At 39.7% G+C, this 13,656-nt stretch overlaps 1 protein-coding gene across 13 annotated transcripts; it reads left to right on the forward strand.

The window, feature by feature from the left end:
- Positions 1-118: 118 nt before the first annotated feature.
- Positions 119-13,512, forward strand: LOC127522908 (synaptic defective enhancer 1-like). 13 transcript variants are annotated; one of them, XM_051913261.1, is made up of 7 exons: positions 123-440; positions 545-667; positions 742-860; positions 964-1,111; positions 1,180-1,298; positions 1,370-1,621; positions 13,014-13,512. In XM_051913261.1, the coding sequence occupies exons 1-7, from the start codon at positions 203-205 to the stop codon at positions 13,323-13,325; spliced, it is 1,311 nt and encodes a 436-aa protein (XP_051769221.1). In that variant the 5' UTR covers positions 123-202; the 3' UTR covers positions 13,326-13,512. The 13 variants fall into 13 exon arrangements, with proteins under 13 accessions (XP_051769228.1, XP_051769223.1, XP_051769226.1 ...); XM_051913270.1 differs by lacking the exon at positions 13,014-13,512 and adding an exon at positions 7,937-8,322; XM_051913269.1 differs by lacking the exons at positions 123-440; positions 545-667; positions 742-860; ... (1 more) ...; positions 1,180-1,298; positions 1,370-1,621 and adding exons at positions 6,415-6,721; positions 6,831-6,953; positions 7,047-7,165; ... (1 more) ...; positions 7,506-7,624; positions 7,694-8,159 and having other exon boundaries at positions 13,237-13,512.
- The last annotated feature ends 144 nt before the right edge of the window (positions 13,513-13,656 follow it).

Raw genomic sequence — 13,656 nt, forward strand, 5'->3', positions numbered from 1 at the left:
AACTCTCAGCTTAATGAGGCACAGGTGAAAACAACAAGCTGATTGAGAAATAGATTTGATTGGCCAACCAGCATCAGCGAGTGATTCAAAAGTGAGTACAAATAGTACAGTTTGTCCCAATAAGCTTATTAATCTTTATAATCAAGGGTCTTTCAGTAAATTAAATTTTTGGTGTTTGTGTGGGTAGTGCAATTATCTCACCATGCCTTGGACAGAGGATATCTTGCTTTTTGCAGTGGTTGTGATGAGACTGATTTCCTCTTTAAGGGCTGATCTTGAGGCTTTTTCTGAAATGGGTGCTGTTTATGGAGCAGTCTCTGAAAACACAATCCGTTTCGGCAAACTTTTAATTGGCGCTCAAGGTACAGCATCTGGCAAAGAAATAAGAGCATCTGCACTGAAATCAGCAGAACAGTTTGATGAATATCAGTCAAAAGAAGGTAATTTGAGAATTAAAATGTAAAATGGGTTTTTAAGTGGGCACTATAACTTGTACATAAAACAAATTATACTTTTTAAAAAAAAAAAAAAAAAAAAAAAAAAGGGCAGTTCCGCCTTGCTGAAACGAAGCTGCATCGTCTGGGTCCTTCAGTGCGCTGTGGAAATGATTCAATGACCTTGCACATTCCAGGGGCAATAAGAACACCACACTTTCTGGTTGATCGAGGTAAGTTGTTTTGGGGTTGTGACTGTGGGTTGTCTTTCTCTTTTTAAATTCATATATTAACACTTCTCCACCAGGAGATCGGTCAACAGTGCCTCTGTCTGAAATGCCAGCCAGCTGTGGTTTCTCACTGAAGCGGGCACGCAGAGATGTTTCTCTTGTTGCTCCATACCAGGGCTGCCATGTCAGACGACAGGTTAGTGTGCATGCTAAAGATAAGTGCACTGCAGCTCTGCTCCAACCTTGTGAAGAGTGGGTCTTGCATGATTGAGTTCCTTTTCTCTTCCTAAATCTAACAGGGTGGAAGTTATATTCTGCCACTGCTTATAATGGGGGCTCCAGTGCAAATGTCTTGCCCTGTGAGTCCTCGCCTCCCTACAGTGTCCTGCTTTCCCTCTTCCATGACTATCTCACTTGGTGTCAGAGTAGATGATGTTCAAGTTAAAGGTAAGTCACTTAATTTGCATTTAATCTAAGTTAAGTGTGTGAGCTTGACTCTAGCTTTTTGCTTTTAGTTGATGGATCATGGCAGCCTTTGCTTCTAACATATTCTAAATGCTCGTTCACATTGGCGACTGTTGATGGTTCACTGGTTGTCACTGCACCGTTCACAGGAAGCTGTTGGGAAGTGAAGGTGAGAATAATTGAGTGCACTTGTCTGATTTTCCTACATGTATGGTAGTTGACGTTTCATGTCTTCCTCAGGATACTGAAATGCAGCTCCCTTTGATGTACGGTGACCGGGAAGTGACTCTTTCTTGTCCTGTGACTCCACCAACGCCGGCCCCAACAACCATTGCTCCTACTGCTGCTCCTGTCCAGGACCCATTGGACAGTCAACAAATGTTCTACCCTTTCCCATTTGGAGGACCCTGGTGGTATCCTCATTCTCCTGGTCACCCTGTACCTCCTACTGTGCCGCCGACTACAACGACAATAATGACGACGACGACGACGACGACTCCCCCTCCTGTTCAAGACCCCTACCAACATGTGTTCCCTCACATGTATCCCATGTCAATGTTTGATCCTTCCTTTCATTCTAGTGGTTCCACAGCACAATGGCCCAGGTACCCCATGTTTCCTCCCTATATGTACCACTTCAAGAGCCCAGTTGAATCAACCACTCCTGCAACAACTACACCTTCCACAACCACTGCTGCCCAGTTTGAGCAGTTTGCAGGTTATCCTCCAATGTACCAAATGTACTATGGGCCTCAACCCTTCAAGTCTTTTGTTCCTCCTGGTGTAAAATACCCCTTCATGCCCTAGCATCCTCAAGATCCAGGACTTTCTAGATCTAATTTTAACATTTACTGTAACAAACAATAGGAATAAATATGAATGGTTGAAGCATCTGGCATGATCTGGTCTTTGTTCCTTTTTTTTATTTTATTTATTTTTTTTTCCCTCCTGCATACGGTTGTTATTGCTGTTTGTTGCACATTCAAGTCACTGTAACCAGGTTCACTGGTTATATTTGAAATATAAATATTTTAATATGCAGTATCCAAAACTGGTGTGCGTGGTCTAAATTTGGACCAAACTTTCAACTTTTTCTTTTTTTTTTTTTTTTTTTTTCCATTTTTCACTATTCATATCCTGTATGTACATCCTATAAATGCGTGTTTATCCAGGTTTTAATTTGGGCAATGTTACTCACTTTCACTTTGAAATGTTAGCTTCTAAAAAGTCTTTAATATATCTTGTTCTGTCACCATTCAGCTCCTGGTACAATATTTGCTCAATGGCCTTTGGAAATTACTGGGACAAAATGGCTTGGCTTCTCACTCTTATTTTTGGACTGTCTCTTCTCCAGAAATCTGTCACTTCTCTTGGCTCTATCTCAACAGAACCCTTAAACAACAACCTGAACATTCAGGCCAATGATGGCTTTCTGAAAACTCTACCCACAACACGTCACACAAGCTGGATTATAGAAAGAGTTGAAAATAGGTTGTCCAAAGATTTGCTTTTACCTATTTGTCCCAACTTTAGCATAAATGAGGGCTCTGGAGAAGGAAGTGGACTTCAACAGAGCCTTGAGGTTATGATGCCCTCTAGTGGTCCACTGGAGATGGACATGTTCATTCCAATTCCACAAGAACTTAATCAGAATATTGATGAAGATATAATTTTAGCAAACAATAACAATGCCCCTGATGAAGCCACATCCACAATGGTTGTTCAGTTGACTACACCCATCCATACCCACAATGAGAGAATGAACAAAGACCAACCTTTGTTGACAACCATCAAACCAATTACAGAGAAAAACACTACTGAAAACTCTCCAGTCAATATGTATTTAGAGACATTTAATACAGATCTAGAGGTGAACAACAAAGAAAACATGAAGACTTCTCAAGATACAAAGTACATTGCGTTCACACAGATTTTTAGCTCCATCAAAAAGCCTGAAACATCAGTGGCCTGTTGCACAAAGCTGATTTCAGTTTCTACCCAGGGGCGCGTTTCCCAAAGCGAACTATGGTCGCAAGTTCAGTCGTTACCAATAGAGTTCAATGGGACTTACGACCATAGTTCACCAACAATGCTTTCGGGAAACGCACCCCAGGTAAGTTTAAGATTAGTTTGAGAAAACTCTTTTTTTCGGACTCGAGAAGGTGGAATAGTTTTTAACGGTGTTCATCGACATGGTAACTTACGCTACACAGTTAACCTGCTCCGGAACATTTTATTCTGGGTTAGAGATCGCAAACCCAAACTGGACCAATCAGCAGAAAGTGACATGTATCTGATGCAATAAAGCCACTACCCCTGTATCTCTCTCTCCAAATTAAAGCAGTTTAGAGTGAAAGAAATTTAGAGACAAACCCACGGTTTCACAGACAAGGCTTAAGCTAGTCCTAGACTAAAATGCATGTTTGAGTTGTTGTAACTGAACGTAACTTGTACTGACAAATCTTAAAATATGTCAGTGCCATTGTTTTGTCTCAAGATGCACACCGGTAATGTTTTTTTACTAGTGAATGTTTATAAAAGCTACTTAAATGTCCTAATTGAACTAAAGCCTAAAACCAGACCTAAATGTTGTGTATTTTGGCATTGCTTGACAGGTGTAGTATGCTAATATGCCGTTCCAAATTCAGCCCTTGTGTTAACTCCTGTACTTTTTTTTGTTTTTGTTTTATTGGTCCATTTCAGCCTTCACACAAACCTTTAAACTTATGACAAATTGTTGGTTCAACTCTCAGCCTTTTTAGCAGGTCATACTTTTCACTCAAGAATGCTACAAAGTTGTGTTGTATAAACAATGTTACTGTACAATCAAGTTATTCACTTACATGGTAAAATTGGATCACAATTGACAAATGGCACAAAGCAGAAGCTGTAAGAAGTATAAATAACATGTATGTTTATCCAGGTTTTAAATTGGGGAATGTTATTCACTTTGAAACGTTAGCTTCTAAAAAGTCTTTAATTCATATATCTTCTGTCACCATTCAGCTCCTGGTACAATTTTTGCTCAATGGCCTTCGGAAATTACCGGGACAAAATGCTGGCTTCTCACTCTGATTTTTGGACTGTCTCTTCTCCAGAAATCTGTCACTTCCCTTGGCTCTATCTCAACAGAACCCTTAAACCACAACAACCTGAACATTCAGGCCATTGATGGATTTCTGAAAACTCTATCCACGACACGTCACACAAGCTGGATTATGGAAAGATTTGAAAATAGGTTGTCCAAAGACTTGCTTTTACCTATTTGTCCCAACTTTAGCATAAATAAGGGCTCTGGGAAAGGAACTGGAAAAGTGGAAAGGAAAGGAATCTCTAGTGGTCCACTGGAGATGGACATGTGCATTCCAAAGAAACAAGATACTGAGGTGGAAGAGTTAGATGCTCACCATGCCCCTCCAATTCCACAAAAACTTACCCAGAATATTGATGATGAAGATATCATTTTAGCAAACAATAACAATGCCCCTGGTGAAGCCACATCCACAATGGTTGTTCAGTTGACTACACCCATCTATACCCACAATGGGAGAATGAACAAAGACCAACCTTTGTTGACAACCATCAAACCAATTACAGAGAAAAACACTACTGAAAACTCTCCAGTCAATATGTATTTAGAGACATTTAATACAAACATAGAGGTGAACAACAAAGAAAACATGAAGACTTCTCAAGATACAAAGTACATTGCGTTCACACAGATTTTAAGCTCCATCACAAAGCCTGAAATAGCAGTGACCTGTTGCACAAAGCTGGTTTCAGTTTCTACCAGGTAAGTTTGAGAAAACTCTGTTTTTTCAGACTCAAGAAGGTGAATTAGTTTTTAACGGTGTTCATCGACATGGTAACTAACTTACGCTACAGTTAACCTGCTCTGAAACATTTTATTCTGGGTTAAAGATTGCAAACCCAAACTGAACCAATCAGCTGAGAGTGACATATTTATGTTATATGAATTATAATTAAATATAATTCATACAATATATTCATATAATTATATTAATTGACAATATTAAACTTTGCTTTTAAATTAATATAAATATAATATGTGCATTAATATATAAAGCTTTTAAACAAATTAGTATTCATTTGAGCTCTTTGTGAAACTGTATAAATTATTAGGCCTCCTTTGATTCACATGCACTGATTTAGTCAGATATTTTCTTTCAGCTGCCTTCTCAAACTAACAAAGCCTATAGTTCGGCTTTAGATACTGGCTCGAGTCCTAACTCCACTGAGCATCAGACTGAAGTGTCTGTGATTGAGCCCCTGGCTTCCTTGACTCCAGAGACCATTAGAAAAGTGTGGGAGAGAGATACGGCCATCCCAAGAGTCACTGTAGATGACGAATGCATCAGCATAGCGAGTGGTGATGACGTCACTAGTCTTTGAACTACTAAAAAGTTGAGCACTTTAGCACTTTCCACATGCAAAATAGCAGATTTATGCATTTTTAAATAGACAATGGACACAATAATATACACTTAAGTAATGTGACTCTTATATTCTTACTGAATGGAGTTTAATGGATAAAATACATTAAAAACTAATTAGTCATTTTTAGAAGCTCTCTCTCTGATTGTACCATACGTACAACTTAAATCTGTTTAATGTATGAACTGTGCTGCCTCTGAGTCCTGTTTTTACAAACTACATATTAATAAATAAAGTGATTATTGTAACTTAGTAACTATGAGCAAAGACACTAACCTCTGGTTTCACAGAAGAGGCTTATTCCTCTATTTCTGCTTTGTAAATGCGTTTAATTTCATATTTTTCATAAAGATCTCTTCGGAAGAGACATGAATTGCGCGGCTCTCTCGCGAGAAGTGAATCAAACTGAAGTTCTCCTTGTTCCGTGTGATTGGCTGTTTGCCGCACGTGTCACACTTTCAGATGCACGCGCTTTGCGAACTCTGGATTAAACCTGAGTTGACAGAGAAAGTTTATACCGAGCGTTGTGCAACAGTTGATCCTAGTCTAAAACAGGTTGGATTTATCTGAATTTGTCAACTCCAAACCTACTCTGAAACTCAGAGTTTGTTCAACTAGCTTCATGCAACAGGCCACTGGTCCTGGACTTAATGTTGTGTATTTTGGCATTGCTCGACAGGAGTAGTATGCTAGTATGCTGTTCCAAATTCAGCCCTTGTGTTCACTCTCAGCTTAATGAGGCACAGGTGAAAACAACAAGCTGATTGAGAAATAGATTTGATTGGCCAACCAGCATCAGCAAGTGAGTACAAATAGCACTGTTTGTCAAACCTTATTGTCAAGGTGCTTTCAGTAAATGAAATTTTTGTTGTTTGCTTGGGTGGTACAGCAGGTTCACTATGTCTTGGACAAAGTGCATCTTGCTTTTCACAATGACTGTGATGACACTGATTTCATCTTTAAGGGCTGGTCCTGAGGCTTTTTCTGAAACTGGTGCTGTTTCTGGAGTAGTTTCTGAAAACACAATCCGTTTCGGCAAACTTTTAATTGGCGCTCAAGGTACAGTATCTGGCAAAGAAATAAGAGCATCTGCACTGAAATCAGCAGAACAGTTTGATGAATATCAGTCAAAAGAAGGTAATTTGAGAATTAAAATGTAAAATGGGTTTTTAAGTGGGCACTATAATTCAGTATGTTTAGGAGGAGTTTTTTATGCCCTCTTTCCGTTTATTTTTTTTTTTTAAAGGGCGGTTCCACCTTGCTAAAACGAAGCTGCATCGTCTGGGTCCTTCAGTGCGCTGTGGAAATGATTCAATGACCTTGCACATTCCAGGGGCAATAAGAACACCACACTTTCTGGTTGATCGAGGTAAGTTGTTTTGGGGTTGTGCATGGGTTGAGGGTGTTCCTTTTTTTTTTTTTTTTTTTTTTTTTTAAATAAATATAAACACTTCTCCACCAGGAGATCAGTCAACAGTGCCTCTGTCTGAAATGCCAGCCAGCTGTGGTTTCTCACTGAAGCGGGCACGCAGAGATGTTTCTCTTGTTGCTCCATACCAGGGCTGCCATGTCAAACAACAGGTTAGTGTGCATGCTAAAGATAAGTGCACTGCAGCTCTGTTCCAACCCTGTAAAGAGTGGGCTTTTTTTTTTTTTTTTTTTTTTTTTTTTTTTTTTCCCTCTCTTCCCAAATCTTCTAACAGGGTGGAAGTTATATTCTGCCACTGCTTATAATGGGGGCTCCGGTACAAATGTCTTGCCCTGTGAGTCCTCGCCTCCCTACAGTGTCCTGCTTTCCCTCTTCCATGACTATCTCACTTGGTGTCAGAGTAGATGATGTTCAAGTTAAAGGTAAGTCACTTAATTTTGCATTTAATCTAAGTTAAGTGTGTGAGCTTGACTCTGGTTTTTTTGCTTTTAGTTGATGGATCATGGCAGCCTTTGCTTCTAACATATTCTAAATGCTCGTTCACATTGGCGACTGTTGATGGTTCACTGGTTGTCACTGCACCGTTCACAGGAAGCTGTTGGGAAGTGAAGGTGAGAATAATTGAGTACACTTGTCTGATTTTCCTGCGTATGGTAGTTGACGTTTCATGTCTTCCTCAGGATACTGAAATGCAGCTCCCTTTGATGTACGGTGACCGGGAAGTGACTCTTTCTTGTCCTGTGACCCCTCCAACGCCGGCCCCAACAACCATTGCTCCTACTGCTGCTCCTGTCCAGGACCCATTGGACAGTCAACAACAAATGTTTTACCCTTTCCCATTTGGAAGACCCTGGTGGTATCCTCATTCTCCTGGTCACCCTGTACCTCCCACTGTGCCGCCGACTACGACTACGACGACAACTACTCCCCCTCCTGTTCAAGACCCCTACCAACATGTGTTCCCTCACACGTATCCCATGTCAATGTTTGATCCTTACTTTCATTCTAGTGGTTCTGTAGCACATTGGCCCAGGTACCCTATGTTTCCTCCCTATATGTACCATTTCAGGAGCCCAGTTGAAGCAACCACTCCTGCAACAACTACACCTTCCACAACCACTGCTGCCCAGTTTGAGCAGTTCGCAGGTTATCCTCCAATGTACTATGGGCCTCAACCCTTCAAGTCTTTTGTTCCTCCTGGTGTAAAATACCCCTTCATGCCCTAGCATCCTCAAGATCCATTTTCTAGATCTGATTTTAACATTTACTGCATCAAAACAATAGGAATAAATATGAATGGTTGAAAACACCTGGTGTTATCCAGTCTTTGTTTGCTACCTCTATTTTTATGATTTATTGCTGTTTGTTGCATACTCAAGCCACTAACTACAAGTTTATTAGTTATACTTTAAATTGATATAAATTATTTCAATATATACACTGTATACATATATTTGTGTGTATATATATATATATATATAAATTTTTTTTTTTTTTTTTTTTTTTAAATATAGGTAATTTGTCAATTACAGCCTTCATGCCTAAACCTTTAGTCTATATAAACCTTCAAGTTATTGATTTATCACCTCTTTAGCAGGTCATACTTTTCACTCAATGCTACAAAGTTTTGTTACTGTACAGTCTGGTTATACATTGTAAAATTGGCTCTAAATTGACAATTGGCACAATGCAGAAGCTGTAAGAAGCACCTGTTTAATAAAAGAATCAAAGTAATGGTGCTTGATATGCTTGTAGTAACTGTAGTCCCTGGTGTGGGACCTAAATTTGGACCAACCTTTGTGTTTTTCACTTTTCATATCCTGTATATACATCCTGTACATTTATCCAGGTTTTGATTTGGGGAATGTTATTCCCTTTCACTTTGAAATGTTACCTTCTAAAGTGTGTTTTTTTTTTTTTTTTTTTTTTTTTTTTAATCCATATACATCTTCTGTCATTATTCAACTCCTGGTACCATTTTTGCTCCACTGCCTTTGGAAATTAATGGGACAAAATGGCTTGGCTTCTCACTCTGATTTTTGGACTTCCTGTTCTCCAGAAATCTGTCACTTCTCTTGGCTCTATCTCAACAGAGCCCTTAAACCACAACAACCTGAACATTCAGGCCATTGATGGATTTCCAAAAAAACTACCTGTGACACGTCACACAAGCTGGATTATAGAAGAGTTGAAAATAGGTTGTCCAAAGACTTGCTTTTACCTCTTTGGCCCAACTTTAGCATAAATGAGGGCTCTGGGGAAGGAAGTGGACTTCAACAGAGCCTTGAGGTTATGATAGTGGTCCACTGGAGATGGACATGTTCATTCCAGAGAAACAAGATACTGAGGTGGAACAGTTAGGTGCTCACCATGCCCCTCCAATTCCACAAAAACTTACCCAGAATATTGATGATGAAGATATCATTTTAGCAAACAATAACAATGCCCCTGGTGAAGCCACATCCACAATGGTTGTTCAGTTGACTACACCCATCTATACCCACATAAATAGCAATGAGAGAATGAACAAAGACCAACCTTTGTTGACAACCATCAAATCAATTACAGAGAAAAACACTACTGAAAACTCTCCAGTCAATATGTATTTAGAGACATTTAATACAAATGTAGAGGTGAACAACAAAGAAAACATGAAGACTTCTCAAGATACAAAGTACATTGCGTTCACACAGATTTTAAGCTCCATCACAAAGCCTGAAACAACAGGACACAATGGGACACTTATGACGCAGTCTGGCTCCATCAAAGGGTCATTTGAGAATCTCATAGTGCAGAGGAATGTTATGTCACCAGCCCTCCTGCGCCACACCTCCATTACAGACTGGTTAGTATTTATCTGATTTAGCTTAATTTAGCTTCATAGAGTTAATAAAGAGATCATAAAACTAATCCATATGAATTGAGCGGTTTAGTCCAATTTGTCTGAAGAGACTCAATTGTTTCATATGATGAACAGATTTAATTTAGGCTTTTATTCACATATAAACATTGATCAATGAACATAAACAGAAGCTCAACCTAACCTGCTTCACGCGCGAGAACAAACCTCTTCCGGAAGCTCAAATGTGCTGCGTAACACAGTGAACCTCACTGGTTCTCACACGTCCAGCAAACATGCTTGAGCTTCCGTTTACCACAACTGGGGCCTGTACCATGATGGTAGTTGAACAAACTCAGGGTTGTAGGATTAGTTTCAAGTTGACAAAACCAAACCACTCCAATCCAGCTTTGTTGGTACCATGATGCTTATCATCAACTTTCTCTGTCAACTCAGGCTTTGATCCTGAGTTTGTGGAGAGTGTGCACATGAATGTGTGACATCAGTGGTGAACAGCCAATCAGATGCCTTGCAACAGAGAGAAACTCTGATTCACTTCTCGCGAGACAGCCAGTGCGATTCAAAACTCTTTTGCTGAAGATTAAGAGATTGAAGAAAATGAAGAATTTAAACTAATTTACACTGACGAAAATAAAAGAAATTATTTTGCTCTATCAGTGCAAGTGAAACTTGTGAAGTTAGTTTATTTAGTCGATAATATATAGCGATAGAGACTCAAACATGTAAGGTCACATGTAGTCATTTAAAGTTTATTTACAGCTTATTTATATTACATATGATCTGTATATATTAATATTCATTAAAACTAAATAATAACTGTTAATCTAAAATTGCTTGTGTAATGGATTAATAATAATATATATAATTGAATTATTATATAAATCATATATAAATCATAAAATCATTCTAAGTAATTATCATTAAAGCCAGACAATTTCATTGTTAAATATTTCTTTTACTATATAGTGACCGTTAATTTGGCGGAATAGAATTATTGCGTTGGATGTGTCAGCTCACATCCAATTGGCCCAATTTCGGTTTGAGATGTCTGAACCAGAACATAACCTGCCCTGCAGCTGATTAGCTGTGGAGCGTAAGTTACTATGGTGATGAACACCGCTAAAAGCCAAGTCACTTTCATGGTACCTAAAACCCAGGATTGGTGCAAACTAATCTGAGACTTACTTAGCCAGCTAATCCGGCTTCATGGCACAGGCCCCTGATGTGAGAGCTGAAGAATGTTTATATGTGAATAAAAGCCTAAATTCAATTTGTTCATCATATAAAAAGAACATTTGGGCTAAACTGCTCAATTGATTTGGAAAAAGTCTTACAGGTTTGGAATGACATGAGAATAATTAATGACAGAATTTTCATTTTTGGGTGAACTAACCCTTTAAGCCTTGTCTGTGAAAACAGAAATAAATATTGTGTATTTTGGCATTGCTCGACAGGAGTAGTATGCTAGTATGCTGTTCTAAATTCAGCCCTTGTGTTCACTCTCAGCTTAATGAGGCACAGGTGAAAACAACAAGCTGATTGAGAAATAGATTTGATTGGCCAACCAGCATCAGCGAGTGATTCAAAAGTGAGTACAAATAGCACAGTTTGTCTCAATAAGCTTATAAACCTTTATGATTAAGGATCTTGCAGTAAATTAAGTTTTTGGTGTTTGTGTGGGTAGTACAGTAAACTCACCATGCCTTGGACAGAGGGCATCCTGCTTTTCACAATGATTATGATGACACTGATTTCATCTTTAATGGCTGGTCCACAGGCTTTTCCTGAAACTGGTGCTATTTATGATGCTGTTTCTGGAAACACATTCCATTTTGGCAAACTTGTAATTGGCGCTCAAGGTACAGTATCTGTTAAAGAAATGGAGGCATCTGCACTGAAATCAGCAGAACAGTTTGATAAATACTGGTCAAAAGAAGATAATTTTGAGAATTACAAATTAAAATGGGTCTTTTTAATAGGGGGCTATAACTTAACATGTTTGGATGTTTTATCTTATTTATCTAATTGTGTGTGTGTCTGTGTCTGTGTCTGTGTGTTTTTTTTTTAAAGGGCAGTTCCGCCTTGCTGAAATGAAGCTGCATCATCTGGGTGCTTCAGTGCACTGTGGAGAGGATACAATGACCTTGCACATTCCAGGGGCAATAAGAACACCACACTTTCTGGTTGATAAAGGTAAGTTGTTTTGGGGTTGTGACTGTGGGTTGTCTTTCTCTTTTTAAATTCATATATTAACACTTCTCCACCAGGAGATCAGTCAACAGTGCCTCTGTCTGAGATGCCAGCCAGCTGTGGTTTCTCACTGAAGCGGGCACGCAGAGATGTTTCTCTTGTTGCTCCATACCAGGGCTGCCATGTCAGACGACAGGTTAGTGTGCATGCTAAAGATGAGTGCACTGCAGCTCTGCTCCAACCCTGTGAAGAGTGGGCCTTGCATGATTGAGTTCTTTTTCTCTTCCTAAATCTAACAGGGTGGAAGTTATATTCTGCCACTGCTTATAATGGGGGCTCCAGTGCAAATGTCTTGCCCTGTGAGTCCTCGCCTCCCTACAGTGTCCTGCTTTCCCTCTTCCATGACTATCTCACTTGGTGTCAGAGTAGATGATGTTCAAGTTAAAGGTAAGTCACTTAATTTGCATTTAATCTATGTTAAGTGTATGAGCTTGACTCTGGTTTTTTTGCTTTTAGTTGATGGATCATGGCAGCCTTTGCTTCTAACATATTCTAAATGCTCGTTCACATTGGCGACTGTTGATGGTTCACTGGTTGTCACTGCACCGTTCACAGGAAGCTGTTGGGAAGTGAAGGTGAGAATAATTGAGTACACTTGTCTGATTTTCCTGCGTATGGTAGTTGACGTTTCATGTCTTCCTCAGGATACTGAAATGCAGCTCCCTTTGATGTACGGTGACCGGGAAGTGACTCTTTCTTGTCCTGTGACTCCACCAACGCCGGCCCCAACAACCATTGCTCCTACTGCTGCTCCTGTCCAGGACCCATTGGACAGTCAACAAATGTTTTACCCTTTCCCATTTGGAAGACCCTGGTGGTATCCTCATTCTCCTGGTCACCCTGTACCTCCCACTGTGCCGCCGACTACTACAACGACGACGACGACAACTACTCCCCCTCCTGTTCAAGACCCCATCCAACATGTGTTCCCTCACATGTATCCCATGTCAATGTTTGATCCTTCCTTTCATTCTAGTGGTTCCACAGCACAATGGCCCAGGTACCCTATGTTTCCTCCCTATATGTACCATTTCAGGAGCCCAGTTGAAGCAACCACTCCTGCAACAACTACACCTTCCACAACCACTGCTGCCCAGTTTGAGCAGTTTGCAGGTTATCCTCCAATGTACCAAATGTACTATGGGCCTCAACCCTTCAAGTCTTTTGTTCCTCCTGGTGTAAAATACCCCTTCATGCCCTAGCATCCTCAAGATCCAGTGTTTGCTGGATCTCCTGCTCCGTCACCGTATGGGTCTCACAGACAATGTTAACGTGAGATGAATGAGTGCAGAGTTGCTTCAAAGTGGTTTAGATGCTGAAAGAAAATTTAGTGACCTTACTTTCTTTTCCAGGTTCACTTAAACCTAATAAAGCTTCATGAGACCCCAATTGTTGCACAACTATTTATTTATTTCAGTCTTTGTACAACATTGTCTTAAATTGTGGGACAAAATTGGGTAGCTTTCACCTGGGTCAACTGGAAGGGATGCAAGAGCTTAAGAGAAAAGAACTTAATTTCAAAGCTGTTTGCTT

The sequence above is a fragment of the Ctenopharyngodon idella genome, chromosome 11 (assembly GCF_019924925.1).
Source record: "Ctenopharyngodon idella isolate HZGC_01 chromosome 11, HZGC01, whole genome shotgun sequence".
Lineage (NCBI taxonomy): Eukaryota > Metazoa > Chordata > Actinopteri > Cypriniformes > Xenocyprididae > Ctenopharyngodon > Ctenopharyngodon idella.